The 25,905-nt window shown below is 41.2% G+C and overlaps 1 protein-coding gene across 1 annotated transcript in view; it reads right to left on the reverse strand.

The window, feature by feature from the left end:
* Window positions 1-25,905, reverse strand: part of ACAD9 (acyl-CoA dehydrogenase family member 9) — a 129,962-nt gene that overhangs the window by 24,272 nt on the left and 79,785 nt on the right. Inside the window, exons 8-13 of the mRNA XM_089678730.1 lie at window positions 23,421-23,494; window positions 22,985-23,060; window positions 9,630-9,700; window positions 8,385-8,504; window positions 7,184-7,312; window positions 5,373-5,452 (exon numbers count right to left, since the gene is read on the reverse strand). Coding sequence (XP_089534856.1) covers window positions 5,373-5,452; window positions 7,184-7,312; window positions 8,385-8,504; window positions 9,630-9,700; window positions 22,985-23,060; window positions 23,421-23,494 — 550 coding nt within the window. The remainder of the gene's footprint in view (window positions 1-5,372; window positions 5,453-7,183; window positions 7,313-8,384; window positions 8,505-9,629; window positions 9,701-22,984; window positions 23,061-23,420; window positions 23,495-25,905) is intronic.

The raw sequence follows: 25,905 nt of genomic DNA on the forward strand, positions 1-25,905 counted from the left end.
AGCACCCTGTGGTCTTCCTAAGTAGAAAGCTCAACAAACATGAGAGAAACTATGCCATTGTGGAGAAGGAATGTTTGGCCATCAAATGGGCCTTGGAGGCCCTGAAATATTTCCTGTGAGGAAGTTGGTTACTGATCATGTCCCGCTCAAATGGATGTGTGATAATAAGGAGAAAAACAGTCGAGTGACAAGGTGGTTTCTCGCGCTGCAAGTGTTCAAATTCACAGTGGAACACAGAGCGGGGAAACTGCAAAGTAATGTAGATGCCCTTTCCCGGGTCCATTGCCTGGTTGGGACAGTTGCTCAGCCGCAGGGGCTTGAGCAGAGGGGGGGGATATGTGACAGGATGAACGGTGAGGTGATAGAGGGACGCTATGTGTCACCTCGCATATGCTCATACCTGACAGTTTAGGTGGAGTCCACTCCGGGTTTTCGGGGCCACAGTTAAGCAGGTGGGTCCGGACCAGAGTTTGGGCTCCACTGATGACCACCAACAGGTGATATAAAAAGGGCAGGGCTGGAGCAAGGGGTCACTCATGGCCTGGGACTCAGAGAGGTATTCTGAGAGAGCTGTGTGTGTACTATACCTACAAGAAAAGGTTTGCTTTTGTTTTGTTTTGGTGACAGGGAGAAGCCCTTCACCTTTGAGATAGGAAACGTCTTCTGTTTAGTTAGTGCCTGGATGGCAAGGGTTTATTTTGATGTTTTGTTTATTTTGATATTTTCTGCAAACCTTTTTAAATAAAACTGACAACCAGTCAGATTTTGACAAAAGCCTGCTGTGCGGTCTGCCTTTTTCCCAGGGAAGGAGATCCCCACCTGAGCTAACCCCACAATATATATATATATTGTATTGTATATATATATATATACACTCTCCCAAAAAATTACATCGTATATAAATATCCTAATCAAGAAATATTACAATATAAATCTTGTATGCTTAACATGTATGAAATGGATTCTTACAATCCTAATTAGTGGAACTTTAGCTCCTACCCACAGAGATGGGGGGAGGAAAACTTCCTAGCCAATTAATGACTAATTACTACCACATGTTGCTAGAATATACAGAAAAAAAACAAGATATGTATCCACATACATATGTATTCACATAGACTATAAAAGTCTGTTTATCTTACTTTTCCCAATCTATAAGAATAGAAATATAACAACTCAACTATTCTATTAAGATCCAACACATTCATACATATGTTAGTAATGTTAATAAGCAGATATTAGGTTATGGAAGGCTTCTAACAGCGCCCTTCCTTTGGGAAGACTTGCTGGGTTTTGAAGTTAAAGCCTAGGGAGAACTGTTAGGTGAGCTGCGTTTTGACGAGGTATAGGCTCCTGCGTAGAGGGGTTTTGGGGTTTTCTGCTGTGGGAGTAAAACCTTCCCTCCTGTGATATCCTTGATGAACTGGTCAAGTGACTTTACAAATAAATGTATTTCTATGAAAAGGCATAGGTGTGAGGCACTTTTACAGGCAGCTTCAGCTGTCCAGGCTTTCAGTCACAAGATTCTGTGCATGTGAATGGAGATTAAAGCCATTCTGGAAATCGGTTTCATGACATGTCCTAGGGCAGGCATGTCCAAAGTCCGGCCCGCGGGCCATTTACGGCCCGGGGGTCAGTTTAATACGGCCCTCAAACAGCCCTCCCTGCTCTGTGTAATGTGGCCCTCCCACGGCCCTCCCTTCTATGGCAGACAGTCTTCTGCTTGAGAGCAGAGGGCAGTGCGCATGCCTGACTGCGGCGCGTTCTCCCTGGTCTGTGTAAATGCGGCTGTCGCACGGCCCTCTCTTCTGTGGAAGACAGTCTTCTGCTTGAGAGCAGTGCGCATGCGTGACTGCACCGCGCTGGGAGCGACAGAGGACGGTGACGTCAGGGCCGGGCTTCCAGCGTGAAGTGTGTTTCTCTTCCCCTCCCGGCTGCCGAGCAGAGACTTCAGCTCCAGCTACCTTTTTCACCCTTCACATTAGTGCAGGTAAGTTTTTTTCAAATTTATTTTCAATACATTGTGAAAACTCAGCTGTCAGTTGATCTTAATGTTATGAAATGAAAAGTATGTTGTTTGCAATTAACTTGGCATAAAATAATTTATTTGCATTTAATTGTAATGGTTCAAAGAATGTTCGGAAAAATGTTCGGCCCTCCACCATGTTCACTTCATCCAATCTGGCCCTCTTTGAAAAAAGTTTGGACACCCCTGTCCTAGGGAATTCACACAAAACAGCAGAGCAGATGGTAGCTGCTGTAATTTCCCTGTTAATTCATGATCCTGTTAAAAAAATTATTACGTTGCTTGTTCATTGCCCTTGTCCAGTTAGCTGCATTTTTACTTACTAAAATTGAGGTGACAGCTGGCTTCAAGGCTGGACCTGCAGGTGTAAAGAGAGCCTTTAGGATCATCTCAAACTTTCTATCCCCAATATCCATGAAAGAAGGAATATCTTCACTCCCTGTTCAATATACTGGAAACCTTAAGTGGAGAAAAATCTTTCGCAGTTTCTCCAATACTACTGAAATGTCCTCTTCCTGCCACGTCTAAGGCACACATGGTGGCGTTTTTGAACTCAGAGCAATAGTGACTGTATTAAGGATGTAATTTGTCGAAGGAATTGTGACACAGATAAATTGAGTGTTGTGCAGACATTCAGCAGAGCAAAGGTTTGACTGAGGTTTGGCAATGGCTCCCTTTCACCTGAGCTACGTTTGAGGGAAATCCCCTGTGGGGTATTCACACAGTAGTAGAGATGTGGAATATAGGGTAAGCATGCCCTGAAGCAGAACACAGCAACCCAGATGCAGAACTCATGGCGAAAGGGTGGGAGGAAGTGCCTGAATATCTTATAATGGCTTTAGGCAGAGGTGGCAGTAAAATGTGCAACCTGTGTTATGCACGCAGTCATCCACCCAAGACTAAACTCTGAGTGATTGAGTTCTAGAACCAAATTTGAAAAGCTGATACTGTATTGAATATCATAGGAATATAGGCTCTGTCTTTTACAGTAATGGTTAAACACATACAAGGTGACCCTGAACTACCTGTCTACAACACTAGACTATATTTAAAGTCTAGCAGTCATCCTGGGGACCCCAAAAGGGTCTTCAGGGACTGGGTTCCATAATGATGGACCACAGCCCTGGACCTGTATAGTACCGTGGCTGACAACAAACCTGCCAAGTTAAGGGCTAAGTGCCAATGTGAACACCTGTGCAGCGACAAGTGCTTGAAGCAACATTACAGGCAGCCCCCACAGAGTGGGATCTGGCTATGGCTCCCAAAGTTTACAGAGGTTGCACTGATCCGGATGCACTGTTTCTATTTAGGCAATTAGATGGCAAGGAGGAATGGTCTGAAAAATATAAAATAATAAAGAAAAATAAAATAAAGTGGTTAAAGCTAAGCGTGATTTATCCCTGAAGAAGAGGCCCATTATGTTAGTACACTAGCAAAAAGTTGATGACTCACAGAGTAAGGTAGGGTTATAGTGCAGGCACCCAGTGGACATTCCTTGAAAGCTTTACAAGTATACAATCAACTGAAGGAAGGAGACTATAAACCAGGGTCTATCAATAACACAGGCCAATACACACAAGTGCCTTGACCTGTCCTGGGTATATTTTACCTGCTAATTCCAAAAACTGCAACAATTTTTCCCTATCAGCTCTAATATTTGAAACACAGCATACACTCTTCACTCTAGTTGCCTGTCAAAAAAAACAGGAATTTTACTGCAGTGTTTTTATTTAATCTCCTTGTAGCATGAAATAAACACATTAAAAAGTAGCCATAACCTCTACAGTGTTCAATCCACAAACATGAAACTATATGAGTGGCAATACACACACCTACTATATTATATAGCTATAATACAGTTAATAACTATCAGTTTAGAATCTAATATTTCTGATGTAAAATTACAGTTGGAAGTACGTAAACACTCACTATATCTCCTAACTTGTATGCAAAAACACAAACTAAGCAACAGAAGAACAAGCTGATCAGCAAAATCTTTTTAAAAACTGACATAAACGTTATAGCAGTTCGACCATATCTATGAAACTGGAGCTGATGCAGTATAACCAATGCAATTTTCTGAATCAGAGCCCCAAATAACCATAAGAACAGGTCCAAAATGCAAGGCATCAAGAAAAATGATTTTTGATTTTTTTTTGTGGGCTGTGTAATTTCTCCTGTACTGTACAATTAAGATATATAATGTTTTGTTAAATCAGAGCTCTTGGTCCTCTTAATTGTTCTAGGTATGTGACTAAGTGCTGAACCCATAGTATAATAAAAGTGTGGAATCTAGCCTTTTAAGAAAGAGGCTGTCAATGACAGCCTAGTTTCCTGTATAAGAGAACATATAGTGTATTTTTAGTGAGAAAATATTTTGAGTTATTAGTACAGTGTTTACCTTGCAATGTAAAGCTAAAATTATTAAAAGGTGAGAAGTTACAACCCCTGTCAGGTTTTTTTGTTGCTGTTGTTTCCTAGCTAGGGAGATGCAATCTCTCCTTTTGCCTCTTTGCTCCTTCCCCAGCTATGCGTGAGGAGAGCCGGTAAGCGGCATTCCTCAGAGGGGACATCTACACTGATCATCAGGGCACTGATGATCAGTGCAGCCCCATCAGTACCACCTGTCAGTGCCCATCAATGCCACATACCAGTGCCCATCAATGCCACATACCAATGCCTACCAGTGCCCATCAGTGTTGCCTTTCTGTGCCGCCCATCAGCACCACCTATCAGTGCCGCCTAACAGTTCCAATCAGTGCCGCCTAACAGTTCCAATCAGTGCCGCCTAACAGTGCCAGTCAGTGCCGCCTAACAGTGCCAGTCAGTGCCGCCTATCAGTGCCCATCAGTGATGCTTGGCAATGCCTACCAGTGTTCTCATCAGTGCCCATCATTATAGCCTCATTACTGCACATCATTGAAGGAGAAAAATTACTTATTTACAAAATTTTAGAACAAAAACTAAGAAAAAAAACTTTTTTCCCCCAAAAATTTTCAGTCTTTTTTAGTTTGTTTAGCAAACAATATAAAAAAAAAAAAAACAGTGGTGATTAAATACCACCAAAAGAAAGCTCCATCTGTCTAAAAATAAATGATAATTTTGTTTGGTCCAGCGTTGCATGATCATGCAATTGTCATTCAAAGTGCGACAGCGCTGAAAGCTGAAAATTGGCATGGGCAGGAAGGGGGTAAAAGTGTACATTCAGCACCTCTTCCGCTGGGGTTCTCCCGGACATATGACTGGCAAAACTAGTCTAACTCTTTTGCTGCTTGCACAGGGTGTTTTAATCCTTGCTGCAAACGCAGTATGTTAAACAATAATTAATTATAAATTAAGAACTTACTTTATTTTACTGGTCAATATTTTTCCTGCATGTTGCACCCCTGTAAGAGCAATGTACAGCCGCAGAATTTCATTTGTCCCCTACAAAAAAAAAATAAAAAATTAAATATCCATTAAATGTCCCAGTCATTTACAAAAAAAAAAAAAACTTCATCTTGTATTCTACAAAGGTTACAAATATAATTAGTAAGCTATCTGGCAGATTGTCAGTGAAGAGTTAAAAGCAATCTGTCGACAGGCAAGCAAATGCACTGAACATAATTAAACCTGAAGATCCTGAACACTAATGCGATGGGTTGTTTTAGCAGATCTAGCAGGAAAATGATCTAAGTTTAGGACAGCTGAACGGAAATATAGAAATGGCCACATTCTCAGCTTCACACAACTTAAAGATCAGAGGAGTACTGCAAAACTGACTAAGCAGCACAGCCTTGAATACGGTGTAAGAATAGCATATTATTCCAAATAAGAGGAGACTGGCAGCAGCAATTTATCTATCACACAATAAATTATTTCTGTTTAAATGACTCTTCCATTGTTAATAAAGCCATTAGATTTCATACTGTATTCACAGATTTATTGAGGCAGTTTCCACAGCTTTATAACCATCTCATGAGTCCTATGTGTTCCTAATGAATAATGTCACTATCTGCAGGAGCTGTGCTAGTCCCTAAACTTTGAAGTGACCTGTTTTATTATAGGCTATATAGTTTATTTAAAATCATCTTACTGCATGACAAACGAATAGGTTTATATTATCTGTGGACTGAAATAAAATCTTGCACTGGAATGTCTTTTGACATGCAATGAGCTGTAAAGTAACTTCTACATAATCTATGAAGAAAGGATGAAGCGTCTGTCAATGTGAACCTAAGATTTGATCAACCAGCTGTTATTAGCAGTATAGTACTTGACGTACTCTTATCAGACACTGAATTAGGCAAAGTATAATTTATAATCAACGTTCATAATATAATTAAAGTCTGGTCTGTACTGAAGTGCTGACCTACTGCACATCTTTAGCACGAATAGCTGAATGGACAGACATTACTTTTGAGTGAATATAAAGCAAAGATATTCTTGCTTTCTGAAAAGTTGCAAAAAGGAGCTGCATATGCTATACTACAAAGCAGTATATAAAGCAGTCTGCTATAAAAGAGAAGTATGGGCTTTAAAAAAAGAAACACAAAAAACCCCATTATACTCACCTAGGTGGATGCAGCATTGATCAAATGCTGCATCTGTCCCCCACCAGCTCTGCAGGGAGAACTGAGCTATCAAAGATCACTGATCACTCAGTTCTCCCCCTCCACTCTGAGCCAAGAGCTGTGACTGTCAGTCTTTTGGTAGATCACTGAGAGGCTGAGCCAGCTGCCGGTCCGGGCTTCTGGGTGAATCCCGACCATATGGACCGGCCCGCTGTTGGCCGAAAATGGGTCAAAAAGAGTGATTGCAAGAACTGCACTCCTGACATCCATAGGAGACGTACAGCCAAAATAGCTTTGGCTATACCTCTTTAATCAATTTGAAATTTAAATTAGAATTTAATGAACATTTAAATTTAGGTTTATTTAAAAAAAAAAATGTAAGCACCTGGTGGGGGCCATCTACGTTAGGTAGTTAAAGATGAAGGGCTGGTGGTGTTTTGTTTTTTGTTAAACCCCAACTTGTGCTTTGAGGCCAACATTTCTAAATGTTACAATTACATATTTAAATCTAAAACAAAGCATTTTTTCTTTCCTAATACACAAGACTAGAATTACAGTTCCTGAGATATATAGATGCAACAGTTGGGGTTTATAGAAAACTTGCCTCAAAGATGAGAAGAATACGACTGTCTCGAAGATAACGCTCATATGGATAATCCTTCATATAACCCAGACCTCCAAGAATCTGCAAGGCTTCATTGACACATTGCCAAGCACCTTCAGAGCTGAACACCTGATACAATAAAAGCCTTTACCTTATTAAACAGTAACTGCAGCATGGAGCAAATGATATCCTTCATACCTTTTACAGCATATTTGAAAAGATATTGTTATGCCCCACCTCTGACACAAAGCAATGCCCCCCATCCACATACTAGCCAAGTCACATCCCGCATTAGTAAGCACCATTTATTGTACATATTGCCAACCAAAAGGGATTAGAAGGTGGAAAAGAATAGTGGCTTCTGGCAGTGCAAAATACATAACAAAATCGAATGGTTCTATACACGTCTTTTTGTACTGCCACTGTAACAGACAGTGTGGCGGTACAGGACAAAAAATGTTGCCATAACTCTCATAGGAGGTCCCTGCATGCATAATACATTACCATTTAAGGTTACTAAAATAAATCTTCAAAATAAAATGCTTCCTGCAAAAAAGACAAGGAGTGCTCACCTCTCCTGCTTACCATGTTGAGAAGAGCAACCGCTGGCTGAATATCCTGCAAAATCCGACACTCATGGGAGCGTTCATTTCCTTGTCCCCTGCCACTCATCATTATTCCTCTGAACTAGCCCTTATACTACTGGCGCAGATGTAAGAGACTGGCAGATCAAAATAAAGATGAAGGGGTGCAAAATGCACATACAATACTATACCACAATAGAATGGTCCCAGTCCAAAGGAGCCCTAAAGCTCCCTAAAAGCTATTAACCCCAGAAGCTTTAATATGCAAAAAACAACTTTAGTTCCCAAAGTTGCCGTTGACTTCTGCCTTTTTCTGTGGATTACAGCTGGACCATCCTCATTATGGACAGCCTCACTGACAAATTAGTATATAAAGTAAAATCAATATTTGCATATTAAAGCTACCCGTGTTATATACTTCATGAACTAAAACTGCCTGAATTTCATGATGTCAACCAGATTTACATGCAAATATTCTGGCCAACCAAAAAATTTCCATTTGCAGATTTACATATAACAGGGTCTAAAAAATGATACGCATGGTGTACTCCGTAAACTAAAGCAGCATTCCAGGCATTATATGAATTTGTATAATAAAATTAAAAGAATTACTTTACCTTAACCATAGCAGCTTCCATAGAGCAATCTGGAAACCCTGGCCTGTCCATCATGCCAGCAGTAAGGTAAGCCATGCTTTCCATGACATAGACTTTCTTAGCCATGAGAGCAAATTTATCCTAGAGAATAACAGCTTTTTAGTTATTTTTTTTATACCTATAAAAATTGTCAGCATATACATATAGCAGTTTTTAGTCTCTCTGCTCTGCCCAAATGCCAGCCATTTGATTTGGCAAAGCTCTGTTACGTCTTTGTAGATTTAAAACTTACCTGCTACTTCTCTTACTGGCCCCCATCACTATGGTGCACTGCCCCTTTTGGTCAATAGCAATGTGTGGGAGGCGAAAGGGCATGAGACACAAATAAGCAGTGCCAAGCTTTGTCTGATTTTTTTTTTTTGTTAAAGTGACAGTCACTTGTTAATTGAAGGGTATGGTGAATTACATGTTGCCTTCTTATATCTATATATCTACCCAGTACACCAGTGATTAGATCCTCCACTAAAATTCCCAGTTCGGCACAAATGTTCAGCTCTAAGATTCAGCCCAATATGGTTGAAATGTGTTAGAGAAGTGTTGCCACAGGCGGAAACTGCCAGTAAGCCAGTCTGGTGGAACAAAATTTAATGCAGTGTGATGTTATCAGTGTGCAGAATTCTTGGGAGGTTTGCAGTGGAACTGTAAGTGAAGATAGGATTCTTGGGCCGACACCTGTTTCAACAATGAGTGAAGAGGGAGAATGGAAATTGGAGTATCACTTGCTTTCAGGATTGCCAAATGCCCAGACATTACAAAGCTGAATAATGTGCATCTTGTTATCTTGTCTTTGTTTAAATAGACACCTCAGTGGTGTCTATTTAAAATGGTAATACATTTTGCTGAAGTTGAGCTTTAGAAGAATTCTTTATTCATGTACTCATTTCCCTTGTTCTCATCTAAGCTGTCAAGTCATTCCTTGACAACATATTTCCATGTCATAACTGGCAGTGTTGTCATCTGAACTTCTGGGTTGCTCATTAGCTGAGCCAGCTAGACACACAGCAATAAAGAGTTTAGAAGTCCAAGCACCGTGAAATGAGTATTCTGGAAAAACTACTGGCAAACAAATACACCTTGGTGGTCAAACTCTAAAGCACAATCCCTCTTAATTCTCTAGAATTGAAAATAGTATTGTAGATATATGCAAAAACAATGCTTCTCAATGTGGTTTCCTGATTACTCACAGAAATCTTATTGTCTTCTTACCTGAATTAATTCAAAGTCACTCAACTTCTTATTGAACTGTTTCCTTGTGCAGGCATATTCCGCTGTCATCTCTATTTACAAAACAGATTAAAGTCAGGTTAAACAACTGAATAATATGCAGATTCTTCAGCAAGATCTCCTTCATAATGCACAAAGTCCTACGCTCCTGAACCTCTCTTCTGTATTTCTAATTAGCGATTTGCAAATCTCATAAACCCATTATTTATTAACAATAGAAAAGCGTACAACTGGATTTTTTCTACATACCTGCAGGCCCAGGCATTTTAGACTGGGGGGTACTAGGGCATTCGCGGGGGCAGTTGGTGACGGAATATTCACGGAGACTGTCCTCCGCACTGTAATATGAATATGTATTGATTGCAGTGCCCCTTTACAGAGCAGTGCTACTAGAAATCTAATCACAGTGCCCCATATATATTCAAAGAGATGGCCTAATCCAGCAAAATAGACATCCCCATCCAGCAAAGAGACAGGATGTCTCTTTGCTGGAGAGGAATGTCCCTTCTTGGACTGGGCTGTCTCTTTGCTGGACCCAACTGAGCAAAGAGATAGTCCAGTAAAGAGACATCCCCATCCAGCAAAGAGACAGCCCAATCCACCACCGCTACAGACCTGTCACAGTGTGCCCGCCAGAAGGAGAGAGGCCGCTGTTGTCCCTTCAGTGTGGCTGTGTGCAGCGGCCAGCCGAGGAGATGTCTGTGTGTCCTCGGCAGCCGCTTCCTGCGCTTCACTGGAGCCTTCTCTGCTACTCCTCCTGTCGGTCCTGCTTTAGGCATAGCCGCACAGCGGAAGGTGAGCAGCGGCCGCGGTCTGTGTTAGCTCTGTCCAGGCCGCGGTCACTGCTTACCTCCTGCTGTTTGGCCAGTCATCAACAGGCCACTCTTCTAAAGCCCGGTGGCCCCGGCTGTACTCCAAGAAATGGATTTTACAGGTAAGTATGCAGTAAAAAATCCAGTTTTCTTTATCATACATCACAGGACACAAAGCAGGTTATTCATGACTATGTGGGATGTCCCAAAGCAAAAAAGAAATTTAAGGGGAGGGTGACACCATGATAGCCACCATCAATAATCCCTCAGGACCTACCCAGCCTTCCGTAAAACACTGCAGCCAAAGGCAGAATCCTCTGCAGCTCTGACATCCACCTGGTAGAACCTTGTGGATGTGTGAACCGAAGACCATGTAGCAGCCTTGAAAACCTGAACCACTGACACTAGATTGTCCAAGATACCCCCACACTCCTGGTAGAGTGTGCCTTCACCTGAAAGGGTGAAACGTAGTAATGCACTGAAACAGAGGCCGAAAATAGCCCTATCAGCATTTTGTCAATAGGAAAAATTTAGCCGATACAGGTGACGATGCAGGGGACTACGTGTACTGCAGATGTGAGGGGGGCGGCGGAGAAAGGCAGGAGTGGAGCAGTGTATACAGTGACTGGCTAGCACTATATGTCCATGCAGGTTTTTTTAATGTAATTACCAGATTTTTGTTTTCTTCACTATAGTTCAGAGAATGACCTGTCACTTTCCCCAAGTTAAAAGAAACAAAGTTTATTTTTAGTTTCTTTCCCCTGAGCTATAAGAAACAAAGTTTTTCTCTGAGCTATAGTGAATTAAAAAAAAGCCGGCAATTGCATTTAAAAACCAACACTGACATATAGTGACAGCCAGTGAGGGAGCCCTGCTGTATACACTGCTCCCTCGCTGTATACACTGCTCCTCTTCTGCCCCCTCCCTGCACACACTGCCCCCCCACCCCCTCGCCCCTACAAAGAAGGTCTGTCACTCATATGCTATCACATAGGGGACTATTGGCCCCCTATGTGATAGCAATAAAATCATAAGTTAAAAAAATAAATAGAAATATACATGAAAGTAGAAAAAACAAAATACAAAAATAATTTGAGCCTCCCCACCCCCACATACGCAGACATTTTGGTTTGGTTTTCAGCCACATGCAGTCTGAATTTTTGGTATCTGTTTCGGCACCAGAATTTTCATTTCAGTGCACCACTAGTGGAACCTTACCTTTCAAACCACAGGCTTGAATGATCAATTGGCAGATGTGAAATAGCCGCCTTGGATGCTGCCTGCCCCTTCCTAGGCCCCACTGGCAGCAGAAACAGGGCATCTGACCTCCTGACCTGTGCCAGCACCTTCAAGAAGACCCTTACAACGCAAGCGCCACATCCACAGTATGCAGAGATCTTTCTCTTGCTGACTAAATCCTAGGAAAGAATGAAGACAGAACGATGTCCTGAATGAGATGAAAACTAGCAACCGCCTTTGGTAAAAGTTGAGGTCATAACACCAGCTTATCATGATTCAAAACCAGAAACGGTTCTCTGCTAGAAAGAGCTGCCAGCTCTAACACCCCTCTTGCAGAAGTGATTGCCATTAGAAACTAAACCTTACAAGTCAAGAGGACCAGTGTAATCTCTCTAATATGTTCATATGGTGGCTTTTGCAAAACCTCCAAAACCAAGTTCAGGTCCCAAGGAGAGACTACCTTTCTAGCCCCCAACATAATGGGGGTGACAAATCCGATACTACATTATCCTTTAGGATCTGGGTTTTAATAGCCACGCGGACAAATTTAGCGGCCGTAAGGCTGGGTGCAATATAGGACCCTGAGACAGCAAGTCTGAACGACACGGCAGGGGCTATGGCCCGTCTACTGCCATCTTCACTATGTCCGCGGACCAGGCCAACAAGGCCAGTCAATCAGTATCACCGAAATAGACTCCTCCCAGATCCTGCGTAAGAGATGTGGCAGCAGCTGAATTGGAGGAAAGGCATAAATAAGTGAAAACTGGTCCCAAGGAATCACAAAAAGATCGACCTTGCTGTTGAACCTGGATGCCAATAGATCTATGTCTGGGCAACCCCATTGCTGGCAGATTGCCTTGAAAACGTCGGGATACAAAGCCGATTCTCCTGGAATCAACCGTCGGCAACTGAGAATCTGCCTGCCAATTTTCCACCCCTTAAATGAACACCGCTGAAAAACTTGGAACATATCTCTCTGCCCAGGTCAGAATGTAATTCTCCTCCTCCTGAGCCCCTGGACTCCTGGTACCGCTCTGGTGGTTGATATATGCTGTGGCATTGTTGGACTGCATCCTTACAGGCTAACCCTGAAGCCTGGATGTCCATTACCTCAGAGCCAGTCTCACTGCCCCAAGTTCCAGCACATTGATGGGTAGAACCCTTTCCCTTGGAAGCCATGTTCCCTGCACTGTGGCCTCCACCAGGACAGCCCACCCCAACCTGAGAGGCTGGCATCGGTGATTACCAATTTTCACACCACTGGCCGAAAGGATCTCCCTCTCTCCAAACTGTGAGGCATCAACCACCAATTCAGGCTTTGCAGTACCTCTGGAGACAGGGACATACAGTAATCCAGGGACATATCCTCCTTGTTTCAGTCAGAATGTTCCTCTGCAGCTGTCTGGAGTGGAACTGGGCATAAGGAATAGCTTTGAACTAGGACACCATCTTCCCCAGCAACCTCATACAGAGATGAATTGAAGGCTACCTCTTGGCTTTTAGACTGCAAACATCATTCCTCAGAGAGCAACGTTTTCCTGGAGGCAGAAATACCTTTGCCTGAACTGTGTCTAGGACCATCCCCAAATACTCCAGGCTCTGTACTGGTTCCAGGGTCGAATTCTTGAAGTTGAGCACCAGCCAAGCTGTTCCAGGATCTACATCGTAAGAACCACATCCTGCTTCAGACCTGGCACCGACCAACCTCTGAGCAACAGATCATCTAGATAACCAATGACCGATACCCCCCAAGTTCTGAGCAGCCCCAACACCGGAGCAAGAATTTTTGTGAGAACTCTGGGAGCCATGGCCAGCCCAAACGGTAGTATTATGAACTGGAAATGCTGAGCCCCTACTGTAAACCGCAGTGAGGAAAGAATATTAACATATATAGGAATGCGTCCTTGATGTCTATAGACACTAAAAAATCTCCTTCCTGTAAAGAGGCCACTACTGACCAAATCGATTCCACTGTTCAACAAATTTTTATTTTTTGCCAGTTTTGGAAACAAAAGGATCCATTTCTTAATGAATTTCACATTCTGAGTTCAAATATAACAATGAAATTTGGCAATTGGCTCTAGTTTTTTCTGTAAACGGAAAGTTTTCTACTATAGGCGTAATGACTACATAATGCACAATAATTATATAGATAGATGTCTTTCCACAAATATAAAGCAAGTGATATTGACTACATAACAAAGCCTAAATGGCATAATATATTGCATAGGATTACCAAGAAAAATTATAGCCATAAGCTAAGTTGAATCATTTTAATACTTAGGATTCTCACTAGTTTTGTCTTCAGTTTGTGTCGGTTTTGCTTCTCTTGGCTTTTCTCTTGTATTCGAGGAAAGGGCTATCTCTTACAACTGCACGTGACTACACGCTTCAGGTTCTTCCTCACTTGACTCAACCACGAAGGATTCTGGTGCTTTAGGAATTGGTAGCCCCTCTCCATGAGGAACTGGACGTATTGCCGATGGAATATTTGGATAGTGCACAGATAACTTTTTCTTCTTATTTAGCCCTTTTACAATTGGAGGCACCATACAAAAGTAACAATTACTAACATGATCTGTTGGCTCTTTCCAAATCATTGGCACAGCGAAAGGCATAGATGCCTTTTTTCCATTCAACCATTGCTCCAGTGCCGTCCCACAAGAATTGCAGCATATATGTGGTGCCCAGCTCTTGTCCTGGTCTTCTATCTTGCAGCCAAAATACAAGTTGTAGGCTTTCTTAATCATTCCTGTTATCCTCCTTTTTTGTGAGATAAAAGTTATTTCACTGCAGATATAGCAGAAATTATCTACTTTATTCACACAAGTTCGAGGCATTACTGAGTAGCCTATATAAGCATAAAACGAAATGTAAAGACGCTGTCGAACTACAATCAGCTACAGATACTGCAGCTTTTATGCAGTGAAGTGATGCAATTAAAGGCTAATATTGCATCATCTCAGTATACATGCAATTTTCTATTGGTCACCAGTATCAATTGCGCAATATGCAGCTGAAGTTGCATCATAATTTTGAATGGCTTACGTCATTAGATGGGTGAATATATCATGGAAACTAGAGCCAATCAACATTTTTTAGGGTCATTTTCGTTTTCAGCACCCCGAAATTATGTAAGATTAGCTAATTTTATGCCCAAAACTTTTTACCTGTTGAACAGTGTTCCATACAAAAAGACCGGATGTTTAGAAACTGGCTTAGCCCCTTGAGGTCCAAAATGGGCCTTACATCCTCATTTGGCTTTGGGATTGTGAACAGGTTTAAATAAAACCCCTGAAACCTTTCGTCCGCTAGAACCTCCGTGATCACCCCCTGAGACAATAGGCTATCAAGTGCCTGTAACAAAGCTCTGCTCTTCTATGGATTCATCGGTGCTTTTAAGTTTAGAAACCAGGGAGGGAGGAAGACCCGAAAGTCTAGTCTGTACCCCAGAGAAATTGTGGAAATGACCCACTTGCCTTGGATTAGAGCCCTCCAGCTCCAGGCAGCAATAAAATTCAAAAGCCTTCAAAAGCTTACAACACCTGGGATACCCAGGCAGTCTAACCTTCAAGTAGTAACCAGGGCTTGACCCTAATTAGATTCTGAGTTCAGAGGAGATCAGGCATGTACAAAATAATGCGGCCGTAGTCCATGGCAGCTCCACCACCATGAATAGCTGCAATGCCAGACAAACACAGTGGCCCAGATACCCCTGACACCACTGGTTTATCGTGATATGGGAACAACACCAGATTACTCCCCCTCGAGACCACTGGATCCAAGGGCGGTGTACCTGCCTCTCTGCTGGCTACCTCTTTTGGGACCCTTTAAGTAAAAAAAAAAAAAAAAAAAAAAAAAAAAAAAGCAACAACTATTTTGTCACCTAATTATGCAGTCCCGCCCAGGCATCAGGCAGGCATGCAGGGAGTGGCCCAGGCATGGATGCAGCCCAGGGATCAAGTGCACGAATGCTAGTACAAATGCAGTTTATTCAATATACAGTTCACAAAACTATGCAGGTATGCATGCAATAATGCAATAATGTAATAATGCTGCAACTGTCCCGCTTTCTAGGAGTGTATAGTTTCAAAGAACTGCATCAAAATTAAATGTATTTGGTTCCATGCTAGGCAAACACATTTGTGTCAAATACAGGATTTGGGGTTTTCAAGAGCTGTAAGCCATAATCATCACAATTATGACAAATCACGGCTTGAACTATCTTGCTTTGCATGTAATGTGTCTATCTCATATATTAGTTTCACCTTTTAAGTTGCATTACTGAAATAAATAAACTTTTGCACGATATTCTAATCTTTTGAGTTTCACCTGTATGCCTGCAACGATGACTCCTTCATTTCCATCTCCTCTCCTAATTTATTCATATAACTACACAGTTTGGGAACCAATTGTCCTTTAAACTTCTTATAATATCTCGCTGTATACCCATCTGGTTCCTGCTTATGTGCTCTTCAATGCAGTATGAATTTCTTCCTGTGAAGAAATTCACTAACCTTTCTCCTTCTAATCTTGGCAATCCAGCCTCCTTTAAATATCCCTGCCTTTTTTTTTCCTTTTCTCCCTCCACTTCTTTCAAGTTCTTAGGTTTTACCTTGTATAATCCACTGTAGTATTTTTTAAATATACTGCGATATCAGTGGTTGAATAGACCATGCCTCCTCATCTTTAATGTTCTATATATAATTCCTTGCTTTCTTTTCTCTTAACCTTCTCTTTAAATATTTTCCTGATCTATTCCCCCACTGATATCTCTCCTTTGCTACCCTATTAAAGGTTCTTCTCTTTTCCTGTTCAATTAGGTCCTTTAACTCTTCTCTTGTTAGGGTTATCTTCTGTTGTATATCTTTTTCTATTTTCTTTTTATGTTTGTTCTCAGTTATATAGTTCCTCAGTTAATAAACTTATTTTCTTTCCTAGGTCTCTGTTTTTTTTATCCCTATAGAAATCAAGATTCCCCTAATATATACCTTATGCCAGGGCTTGAAAAAGCCGCTCGCCTGCTCGCCAAATGCGAGGAGAAATTCTTGTGTGGCGAGCACAGATGATGGATGGAGCAGCTGCACCTGTGCTCCAAGCCTCATTGTGAAGCCGAGTTCCGGTTTCCAACTTCCGGTTTCTTCGGCACTGCCATTACACTGGCAGCGCCGCTGAGGGGACAGGTGCAGGAGAGGTCCGCTCTCTATGTTATAATTGCAATTATTTATATTTTGGACTCTTTATTCTAAATAAAAATGTAATTTCATAAGTTTTAAGGGGACGTGGTTGGGGGCAGGGCTGGGGGTGAGGTTGGGGGACAGGCCGGAATTGGAGGCGGACCTGGGCAAGGTTGGGTGGGGCAATTGGTGAAGAGTAAGGTTTGTGCCTGGCTAGTAGGTCTAAAATCAAAATTTTAAACCCTGCCTTATGCGCTTCCCAAACTGTTGCAACCGATACCTCATCAGTCTCATTAGATAAAAAATAGTTCTCCATTTCTCTCTTTACTCTTACTTCCGTCTCTGGTTCCTGTAGGAGCGTCTCATTTCATTTCCACATATTTATTTTCTCTTCCCTCCTAATTGTAAACTCATTGTGGCAGCACAGTGGCTAAATGGTTAGCACTTCCGCCTAGCAGTATTAGGGTCGTTGGTTCGAATCCCAGCCACGGCACCTCCTGCCTGGAGTTTGCATGTTCTCCCTGTGCCTGTGTGGATTTCCTCCGGGTGCTCTAGTTTCCTCCCACACTCCAAAGACATGCTGCTAGGTTAATTGGCTCCTGTCTAAATTGTCCCTAGTATGTATGTGTATGTATGAATGTAAGTTAGGGACCTTAGATTGTATGCCCCTTGAGGGTTAGGGACTGGTGTGAATGTACAATATATATGTAAAGCGCTGCGTAAATTGACGGTGCTATACAAGTACCTGAAATAAATAATAAATAAATTGTGACAGGTGCATGGTGTGATATTGACATTATCTCAATTTTAGATTTTACCAAAGACTCCAAGAGTCTATGTTCTATCATTACATAGTCCAACCTTGAGTACATCCTGTGCGCAGCAGAAAAGAAAGTTTAATCTCTTTCTTTTGAATGATGAATTCTCCAAGAATCTATCAGCTGACATTGATTATAACATCCTTTTAACGGACTTTAAGTTTCTATCTTGATCTCTCTGAGAACGTGATGATGTATACATCCATGGACCCATGCAAAAGTTAAAATCTGCCACAATCAGCTTACCCTTCTTAAAATCCATACGTTTTCTTAGCATTTCCTCAAGATATAGTATTGGATTTTTATTAGGGCAATAAATATTTGCTAGTGTGCACTCTGTTCCCTGCAGTTTCCCTCTTAAGAACAAAAACCAACCCTCGGGGTCCACCAATCTATCCTAACAGCTAAATCTTATATTCTTTGCAAACCCAATTGATACTCCTTTTGCCCATTTTATTGGTAAGTCAGCATAGTACCAAGTTGGGTAATATTTGGAATATAACTTGATATGTGTATCTTAAGATACGTGTGTCTCTTGTAAAAAGACTACATCTATAGAACGATGATTTTTTTTCCCCCGAGAATCTTATGCCTTTTCAAAGTAGTATTCAGTCCTTTCACATTATAGGCCATGAAGGTCAACTCTATTCCTACTACCATTCCAACTCAATTGAGTGCATGTATTTATAATTTGCAGTAATAAAATATCTTCAAAATATTCTATACTGCCCATCCCTCCCATCCACCCCCCCTCCCCTTCCCCGTCTCCCTCCTCCATACCCCCAACTGCCCTACTTCCATCCCCCACACCCCTTGGCCCATTTCCAGCCCTGGAGTCAGATGTGGCATGTACACCTAACCGAACCCCCATCTACAATCTTAGGGTCCCGAAATCGGTACCTGTTTAACCTGCTGATACCTCGCTATCATTTTAGAGAAGCTCGATACTTATCTTCCACGAAGTTCTTCCATTGACCCCCCATCCCACCAACCTATTCCTATTTCAATCTCTTTTTGGAAACGAATTGCCACATTTCTTTTCCTAACAATATACTCTCCTTAGCCCCTTCAGACCATCCCAGTATGTCCAATATCTGTAAATCTGATCTTTCACAGAAGTCATCAGAGAATCTCAATTTCGCAGAGTGTCCATCTATCCAACCGATCAAGCATGCTGGAAACTCCCAGTTGTATCGAACATTTTTATTGTGCATCTGCTCCAGTAATGGTTTCAAAGATCTTCTGGCTAACGTCTCTGGTGCTAAATCTGCAATAATTTGTTGATTTGTTTCTCCATGTTTTATTGCAGAAATCCCTCAGATCTTCTTCCAGATAATATTGTAGCTTTATCTTCATAATAGTGAAATCGCACAATCACGTCCCTGGGGTTTCTGATGGCATTCCTTAGGGTCGTGTAGTCCTATGTACTCTGTCTATTTTCAGTTGGGCTGTCACTGGTCTACCTATCAGGGGATTAAACACTTTTCTCATTTCATCCAGCAAATCTTCTCAATTAGAAACCTCTGGCAGACCATGGATCCTCAGATTGTTCCTTCTGTCTCTATTCTCTCAATCTTCCAGCTTGTATGATAGCTTCCTTTGCTCTCTTCACATTCCTTCCACCTGCCATTCCAGCTTAATAATTATTTGAGCATGTTTCTCTATTTTTCCTCTGTTGCCTCCACTCATGTTAGAACTTGTCCCATTTGATTTATTATAGAGTGTTCTAATTTCGCACACATTTCTATAATTTCCATTTACATGAGCATTTGCAAACTTGTTACTTGTTCTTCTGTATTTTCTCTTTCTACTTTGCTTTCCATATTCAAATATTCTTTAGTCTGGTTTATGCTCAATATTCCTGATGACAGTCTAGACTGATCTTCTTTGTTGTTTCCCAGTTCATATTTTCCCTTTGCTCCCTGCTGTCTCTCAGGGGTATGACCCTCTGGGCTTTTCTCCTGCGGAGGCATATATTTTCTAATTGTGCTTGTACTTGATTGGGGTGTTTTCATTTATAGATCTATTCATTATGTTGATGTATGGCTCCTAGTTATACCACTCAGAAAAGTGTGCCGTTTCCAAAATTTCAGTGATTAAATTTATAATTTACTCCATGCCAGGGGCGGACTGACCATTCAAGCACTCGGGCAGTGCCCGAGGGCCCGGGGTCAGTAGGGGGCCCCATAAAATGCCCCTGGTGCCTTTTATAGCCTTTTTTGAGTGTGTTTTGAGTGTGGGCAAGGACACAGGGGCCCCCATGATCCCCAATTACCCAGGGGCCCCATGAGTTGTCAGTCCACCCCTGCTCCATGCACTCTTCTTTTCTTTTCCGGGATATATTTCCTTATTTATCCACGGATCAAAGGAAAGCTTTCTCCCTCTCCTTTTCTCCTGAATCCACTGGGTGACCCCTAATTTTCTTTTTTACAGTCTTTTTTTCCCAGCCACCTATGAGTTTTATTGCACCAGCATTCCCCCTTGAATACAGTTTAATACAGTCTATAAGGACACACTGCTTCTGCGGTAACTCACCACCGCTGCCAGCTTCCCAATGGTAGGACACCTCGTTCCCTTCTCCTTCCTTCACTCCAGCTGGTAATCTGCCTACTGAGGTTACTGAGGTGGCCGCATATGCAGGGGGGTCACGCTCCGTGGATATCACCGCTCCAGCGCTTTGTGTTGGCTCCTCTCTTGCAGCAGCGTCTCCCAGGATTCCCCTGCCGCTGTTACGTGAGTGCACCCAGCACTCCCCACTCCACTGATCCGGCTCTCTCCTCAGCCAGCCGGGGGCACAGTCTCTCAGTTCCCTCCGGGGCCACACCAATGTCATCACCGACTCTGCACCGGACGGGGACACATTACAGGACAGCGGTACAAGGCAGGGTAGGGTGGCTGCGACCAGTCAAGTTTTCCTATGCATCATTTTTGGCGGACATCAAGAGCACCTAACCTGAGAGACCTGTCGGTGCCATATTCAGGCCCCTCCCCTTTCCTATCACGATCATGCCAGTTTTTAGTTCAGTGACATCTGAGGGCCCAAAGATCACAGGCATCCAATACTGCTTTTGTCCTTGTCTCCAGATTCTTGGAATCTTTTGATATTATGTACTGTAGATGATAATATATTTAAAGTCCTTGCCATTTTAAGTTGAGGAACATTATTATGAAATTTACATATACCGAATTTGCAGATCAAATTATTACAGATTTTTAGACACAGCTTTTCACATATTAGGGAAGTTAGAGACATTCTCTCTAAGGTGCTCTTGTTATACCCAATCATGTTACTGACCTGTTGCAAATTAATCCAATTTGTTGCAAAATGTTCTTCCAGCTCTTCCTTGTTAGTGCAACTTACTTTGACGGCTTTTTGTTGCACTGTCCCAACTTTTCGGAAACATGTTGCTGCCATCAATTTTACAATTACCTTTTTTTTTTTTTTTCTTAAAATGGTACATTTTCTCAGTTTAAACATTTGATATTTTTGTGGTTTTCTATTGTGATAAAATATGGGTTGATGAGATTTGCAAATATTTGCATTCTGTTTTTGTGTAGATTTTACTCAGTGTCCCAAATATTTTGAAATCAGGGTTGTAGTTCTATGAAGAAATCACTACAGAACACATAAGTACACAATCATCTCCTTCTACCCTTAGTGATTTTACCATAGGCAAATACAGATAAAATAAAATGTGTAATTATTCCAGATACCATTACAGTCAGGCTAAGGTTGGCTAAATGGTCCTGCACTGCAGTATAACTACACTTGTCCAGTGTCAGTGAAGGGTGCTTATTGTAAACGCAATTTGTGTTCCAGGTATATATGAAGAGAAATGGTGTGTGTTTGTGTGTTTTTAGAAATATTGTGGACTTCACTGCTGACTGGCAGTCGTGATTTTAACAAGTATGCCAAAAAGGAGATATGATTTCTCTCTTATTCTATATTTCCTGATCTTTCAGGTCAGTGGCTGAAAAAGAACTGAAGTCTAAAGATAAGCTTCAATGCCAGGTAGCTAGCATTTTAGAAGTTGGTCAGCAATGCCAGTACCACAACTAGGCACTGGTTTCCTTTAAAGGAAGTTTAAACAGTGGCTTGGTTTCTTCACTGAAAATTTTCCCTCATTCATAAACCATTTGGAAATCCAGCTTAAAAATTACACGTGGACCTGACATATCAGACTGATATCCTAATTTCCTAGTTGAAATACACTGGTGTCCCTCTGAATGCTGGCTGTGACATGGGAGTGATGTGTCACTCCTTTTGTATCTAGTTACCAAAATGTGTTGGATAAATATGTAAGTAATCTGAATTGAGCATTTTTCCATTATATGGCATATTTATCACATGACAGTGGCAGGAGTTTTGCTGTATGCTTTATTACAGTCTTGATGCTGGCTGTTGCAGTCTTGTAATGTGGTGTGTGTGTGAGAGACTTCTATCCAAGACACAGTTGGGTCTAGTAGGCACAATTTTGTTAAAGTGTTACCAAACCCACAACCGTAAAATCAGTCTGTATATGCAGTAAAGCATTCTAGCTATACTCACTGTAGAACCTAAAGGGTTAATCCCCTGCGTTGTATATAAAGGTTGTTTGATCCTTTCTTCTCTGCCCCTCCTCTTGTTGAAATGAACACCTGATACAGACTGAATCTGTAGTCACATGCACATGCTCAATTTGGTGTGTATTGCTAGAGAGGGTTTTTTTTTTTTTTCATAGGAGAGGGCATGTGATCAGCACAGGGCTTGAGCACAAGACTGCTCTAATTGCTGATGAGTAAAGGTATTTAACGGTTTATATTTACTAAAATAATTGCATTTCCACATTGTGTGTACTGGGGGAGACCAGATATAGTGAATGCAGGGTCCTGGGTTTAGTATCACTTTAAGGTAGGGGATTACTGATTGATGCAGTTTGTCAGTCAAGCTTCATGAATGGATCTAGGTCAGCTCATTTAATGGTACTGATTCAATGGCCGTCAAGAGATCCCTATCACAAAGGTAATACTTTCCCCTTGCTTTCATCTGATTTTGTCTGTGCTATTACAAGTCTTCCCATTTTTGTTTTAGTAGAACAAAACATTGTGACTTTTTACTAACCTACAGTCTCTAGTCTCTTATCTATAGTTGTTGTCTTGTGAGATCAATAACATAATTTTTTTTTATGGATTCATCTCTTCTTTGATACCTTATTCTTACATTGTATGAATTATATCTTGATATAGTAGTATCAACATTTTTTTTTAAACATGATGCACTAAGGAGCTCTATGCCAGCTGCCTATACCTACCAATTAATTTCTTTATCATGCCAGCAGAGGCACTACCCATGCTGAATCTCCCACTGTTTAGAATGTTCATGGCAACCTGAAAATCAGACATCTCTTATTAACAAAATTCTACAAGAGAAAATTTCTAGAAAATCTTTCAACAAGAGGAGAAATGGTCAGTTACATTGCACATGTCACCGGTATACAGTCACCTGTCAGAAATTATTTAATGGATTATAAGACATGAATATTGTTTAGAAGACAATTTGTGAAATTGGGGAGCAGAGCAACACATTAACAGTAAGAACAGGGTGACAGACAAAAATTATCATTTGTGTGAGAACAGAACTAATAAAAATCTTTTATGGCTGAATTAGATGGACTTTTGTCTTTTTTTCAGCCAGACTTACTATGTAACTATGTAAAAAAGACATCATTTGCAGGGATCACACCATACCTTAAAACCTCCGCCAACCTCACCAATGACGTTCTCTACGGGGATCTTGGTGTTTTCAAAGTGAAGTTCACAGGCTGAAATTAAATGGGAGACGTGTTTTTACATGTGCTACATTCTACATGAATATCAATTCTCCATTTATTGAAAATATAGCCAAGCGTGACAGGCCACCTAATACAGCTGAACCATGCCAACATCTTTACACGACAATGGTTCACAGGATCAAGTGCCCAGGAACCTGTTATACCTGCTGTATCCTGATGCACGCAGATTTCGTGGCCCCTGATTGTGACCCATGCTCCCCTATGCCTTGCTATTGGTCAGTGAGTCTACCCAACATAGTGATGGGTCAAATGCAGGGTGCAGGACAAGGGAGAGGAAGGACCAGTGCCAACAAACATGGTAACTGGTTGCTCTTGGCAGTGAGAAGCACATTGTTATTTTCTGGAAGAACTTAACATAAAAACATACTTGGTGTGCAGGCTTTTTTTTTTGTACAGTTTACTTTACATGAGCAATAGAAAGGATCTGAAGGTTGAAGGGGGCATGGTCAAGATGGACTTTTGCAGGAAAGTCTGCTTCATAATCATGTACTCCATTTGAGTTGCACAGCTTTGTGTCAGATTTATGCAATGACCTGGACACTGTTATGTAGCACATGTTATAACACTTCTGTTGTTTTTTTGGCAATGTTAAGGTTTATTTAAAAGGGTGCTGGAGTCAGTGTGTTACATCTCACCTCATTTTATTGAACTGTGTTAAGCTGGCCATAGATGGTTTGAATCTTGACCAGTTCAACAGGGTGGCAGGTTGAATGTACCCAAGTTGATTGATCGATCAACTTGGGTACGACCAACCTGTCTGATTTTCCATGCGATTATTGCAAGCGGCTATTATCGCTGTCCCTGCCGGGAGAACAAAATGGCTCCACGTGAGAGATTCCCTCATCAACACAGTAAGTGGTTGCAAGAAAGAAAATCACTCTGTTTATGGCCACCGTTACACACTTAATACAATTTAACATAACACTTGAAATGTAACATTCAACTGCACTGCTATGATCATCTCACATTTCCTTGGAGCAAATGGTGAAACATATGAAAAACAGATGAGTCACAATGCCAACAAATGGTAAACTGGTAAAATATTCAGAGAAATTAGAAAATTCTAAAAAGGTAGCATATTAAAAAAAAAAAAAAAAATACAACATAGCAATGCCATATGCAAAAGAGGGAAAAAAAAACATTATTGAAGTAAAGCAAGCAAAGATAAGCATCAATACAGATACGTGATTAAATATAAGGATAAAGTAGAATTCTGGTTAAATAAAAAATATCCAGACATTTTTTTGAAAATGAGTTTAGCCCTGCCCTACTCCCATAGAATATCCTCTCCAAAACTAGACAGAGTTCCTCTTCCAAGTTAAATGACCACCTCGTCAAGTTTTTATTGCTGACTGTGTCCTTACTGGGAGAGTCCCCTCTTTTTCTGTGCCAGCGAAACTAGGACAAAATATGAGAGGGTAGGGGTGCTAGAGGGACAAAAAACAAAGCATGAAAAAGCAAACAGATATTGTCTCTTCACCCCTCAAGATAGATATCCCCTCCTTCCCTGCCCTTTTTGACACTCTTTTAGTAGAACAGAAAGTAAATTTACCCAGTGGGGACACAGACGGGAATAAAGACCCAAAAGACTATCTAACTTTTTCCCTGACCGGTACAAAACGAAAACAGTTTTGAATGGAGTTGGTCTTTAATGCGTCCATGAGGTTAACTTAAAGAGACAAAAACAGTCTCATCTCACTGAACCTTTTCCCAAAACAGATTATATAAAACATTGTGGTGTTGCGCATTTATGTATCATTTCATTGGATTTTTGTTTAACAAAAGACATACAAGCTAATGCAAGCCACTATCATCTAACATACACATGTCACACCGGGCTCATTTAACCAAGTGCTTCTTTATAAAATTATATCCAGCGGATTTGGAATGTTTTACATAATGATGTAGTGCCAGCAGAAATCACAGCATTAACGGAAACACATTACACAAAACCGTGAAGTGCTCAAATTAGAGCAATTAAACTGTTTCAGCTTCTAAACGTGTAAATAGACTACAAGCTGCTGTCCCGGAGCCAGTGATTTATAGTGTGGGTCAGTGCTTTAGTGTTGAAAGAGGACTCCATTTCTACAGCAGCTTAGTGAGCACTTTTCAGATTAAATTGAAAAAATATAAGAATCCTACATCGTAGTAGGAAGAGATATGTGTTGCACTACTGGCTTACCATTCATTACAAATAAAAGCAGATTGGTTTTATGCAGCTGCTCAAGGAATACACCTTGATCAGCTGGAAGCATGATCCAGTCCGTTTTCAAGCATATCTATGCAAACTGCCTCACAAATGGACCTCATTTATAAAAACTGGGGAAAGTGTCTGTTTGGCCATTAACAATCTGATCATTTCTTTTTCAGGATCGCACAAG

Source organism: Staurois parvus, unplaced genomic scaffold (genome assembly GCF_062004578.1).
Source record: "Staurois parvus isolate SC_StPar_1 unplaced genomic scaffold, SC_StPar_1.0 ptg000209l, whole genome shotgun sequence".
Taxonomy (NCBI): Eukaryota; Metazoa; Chordata; class Amphibia; order Anura; family Ranidae; genus Staurois; species Staurois parvus.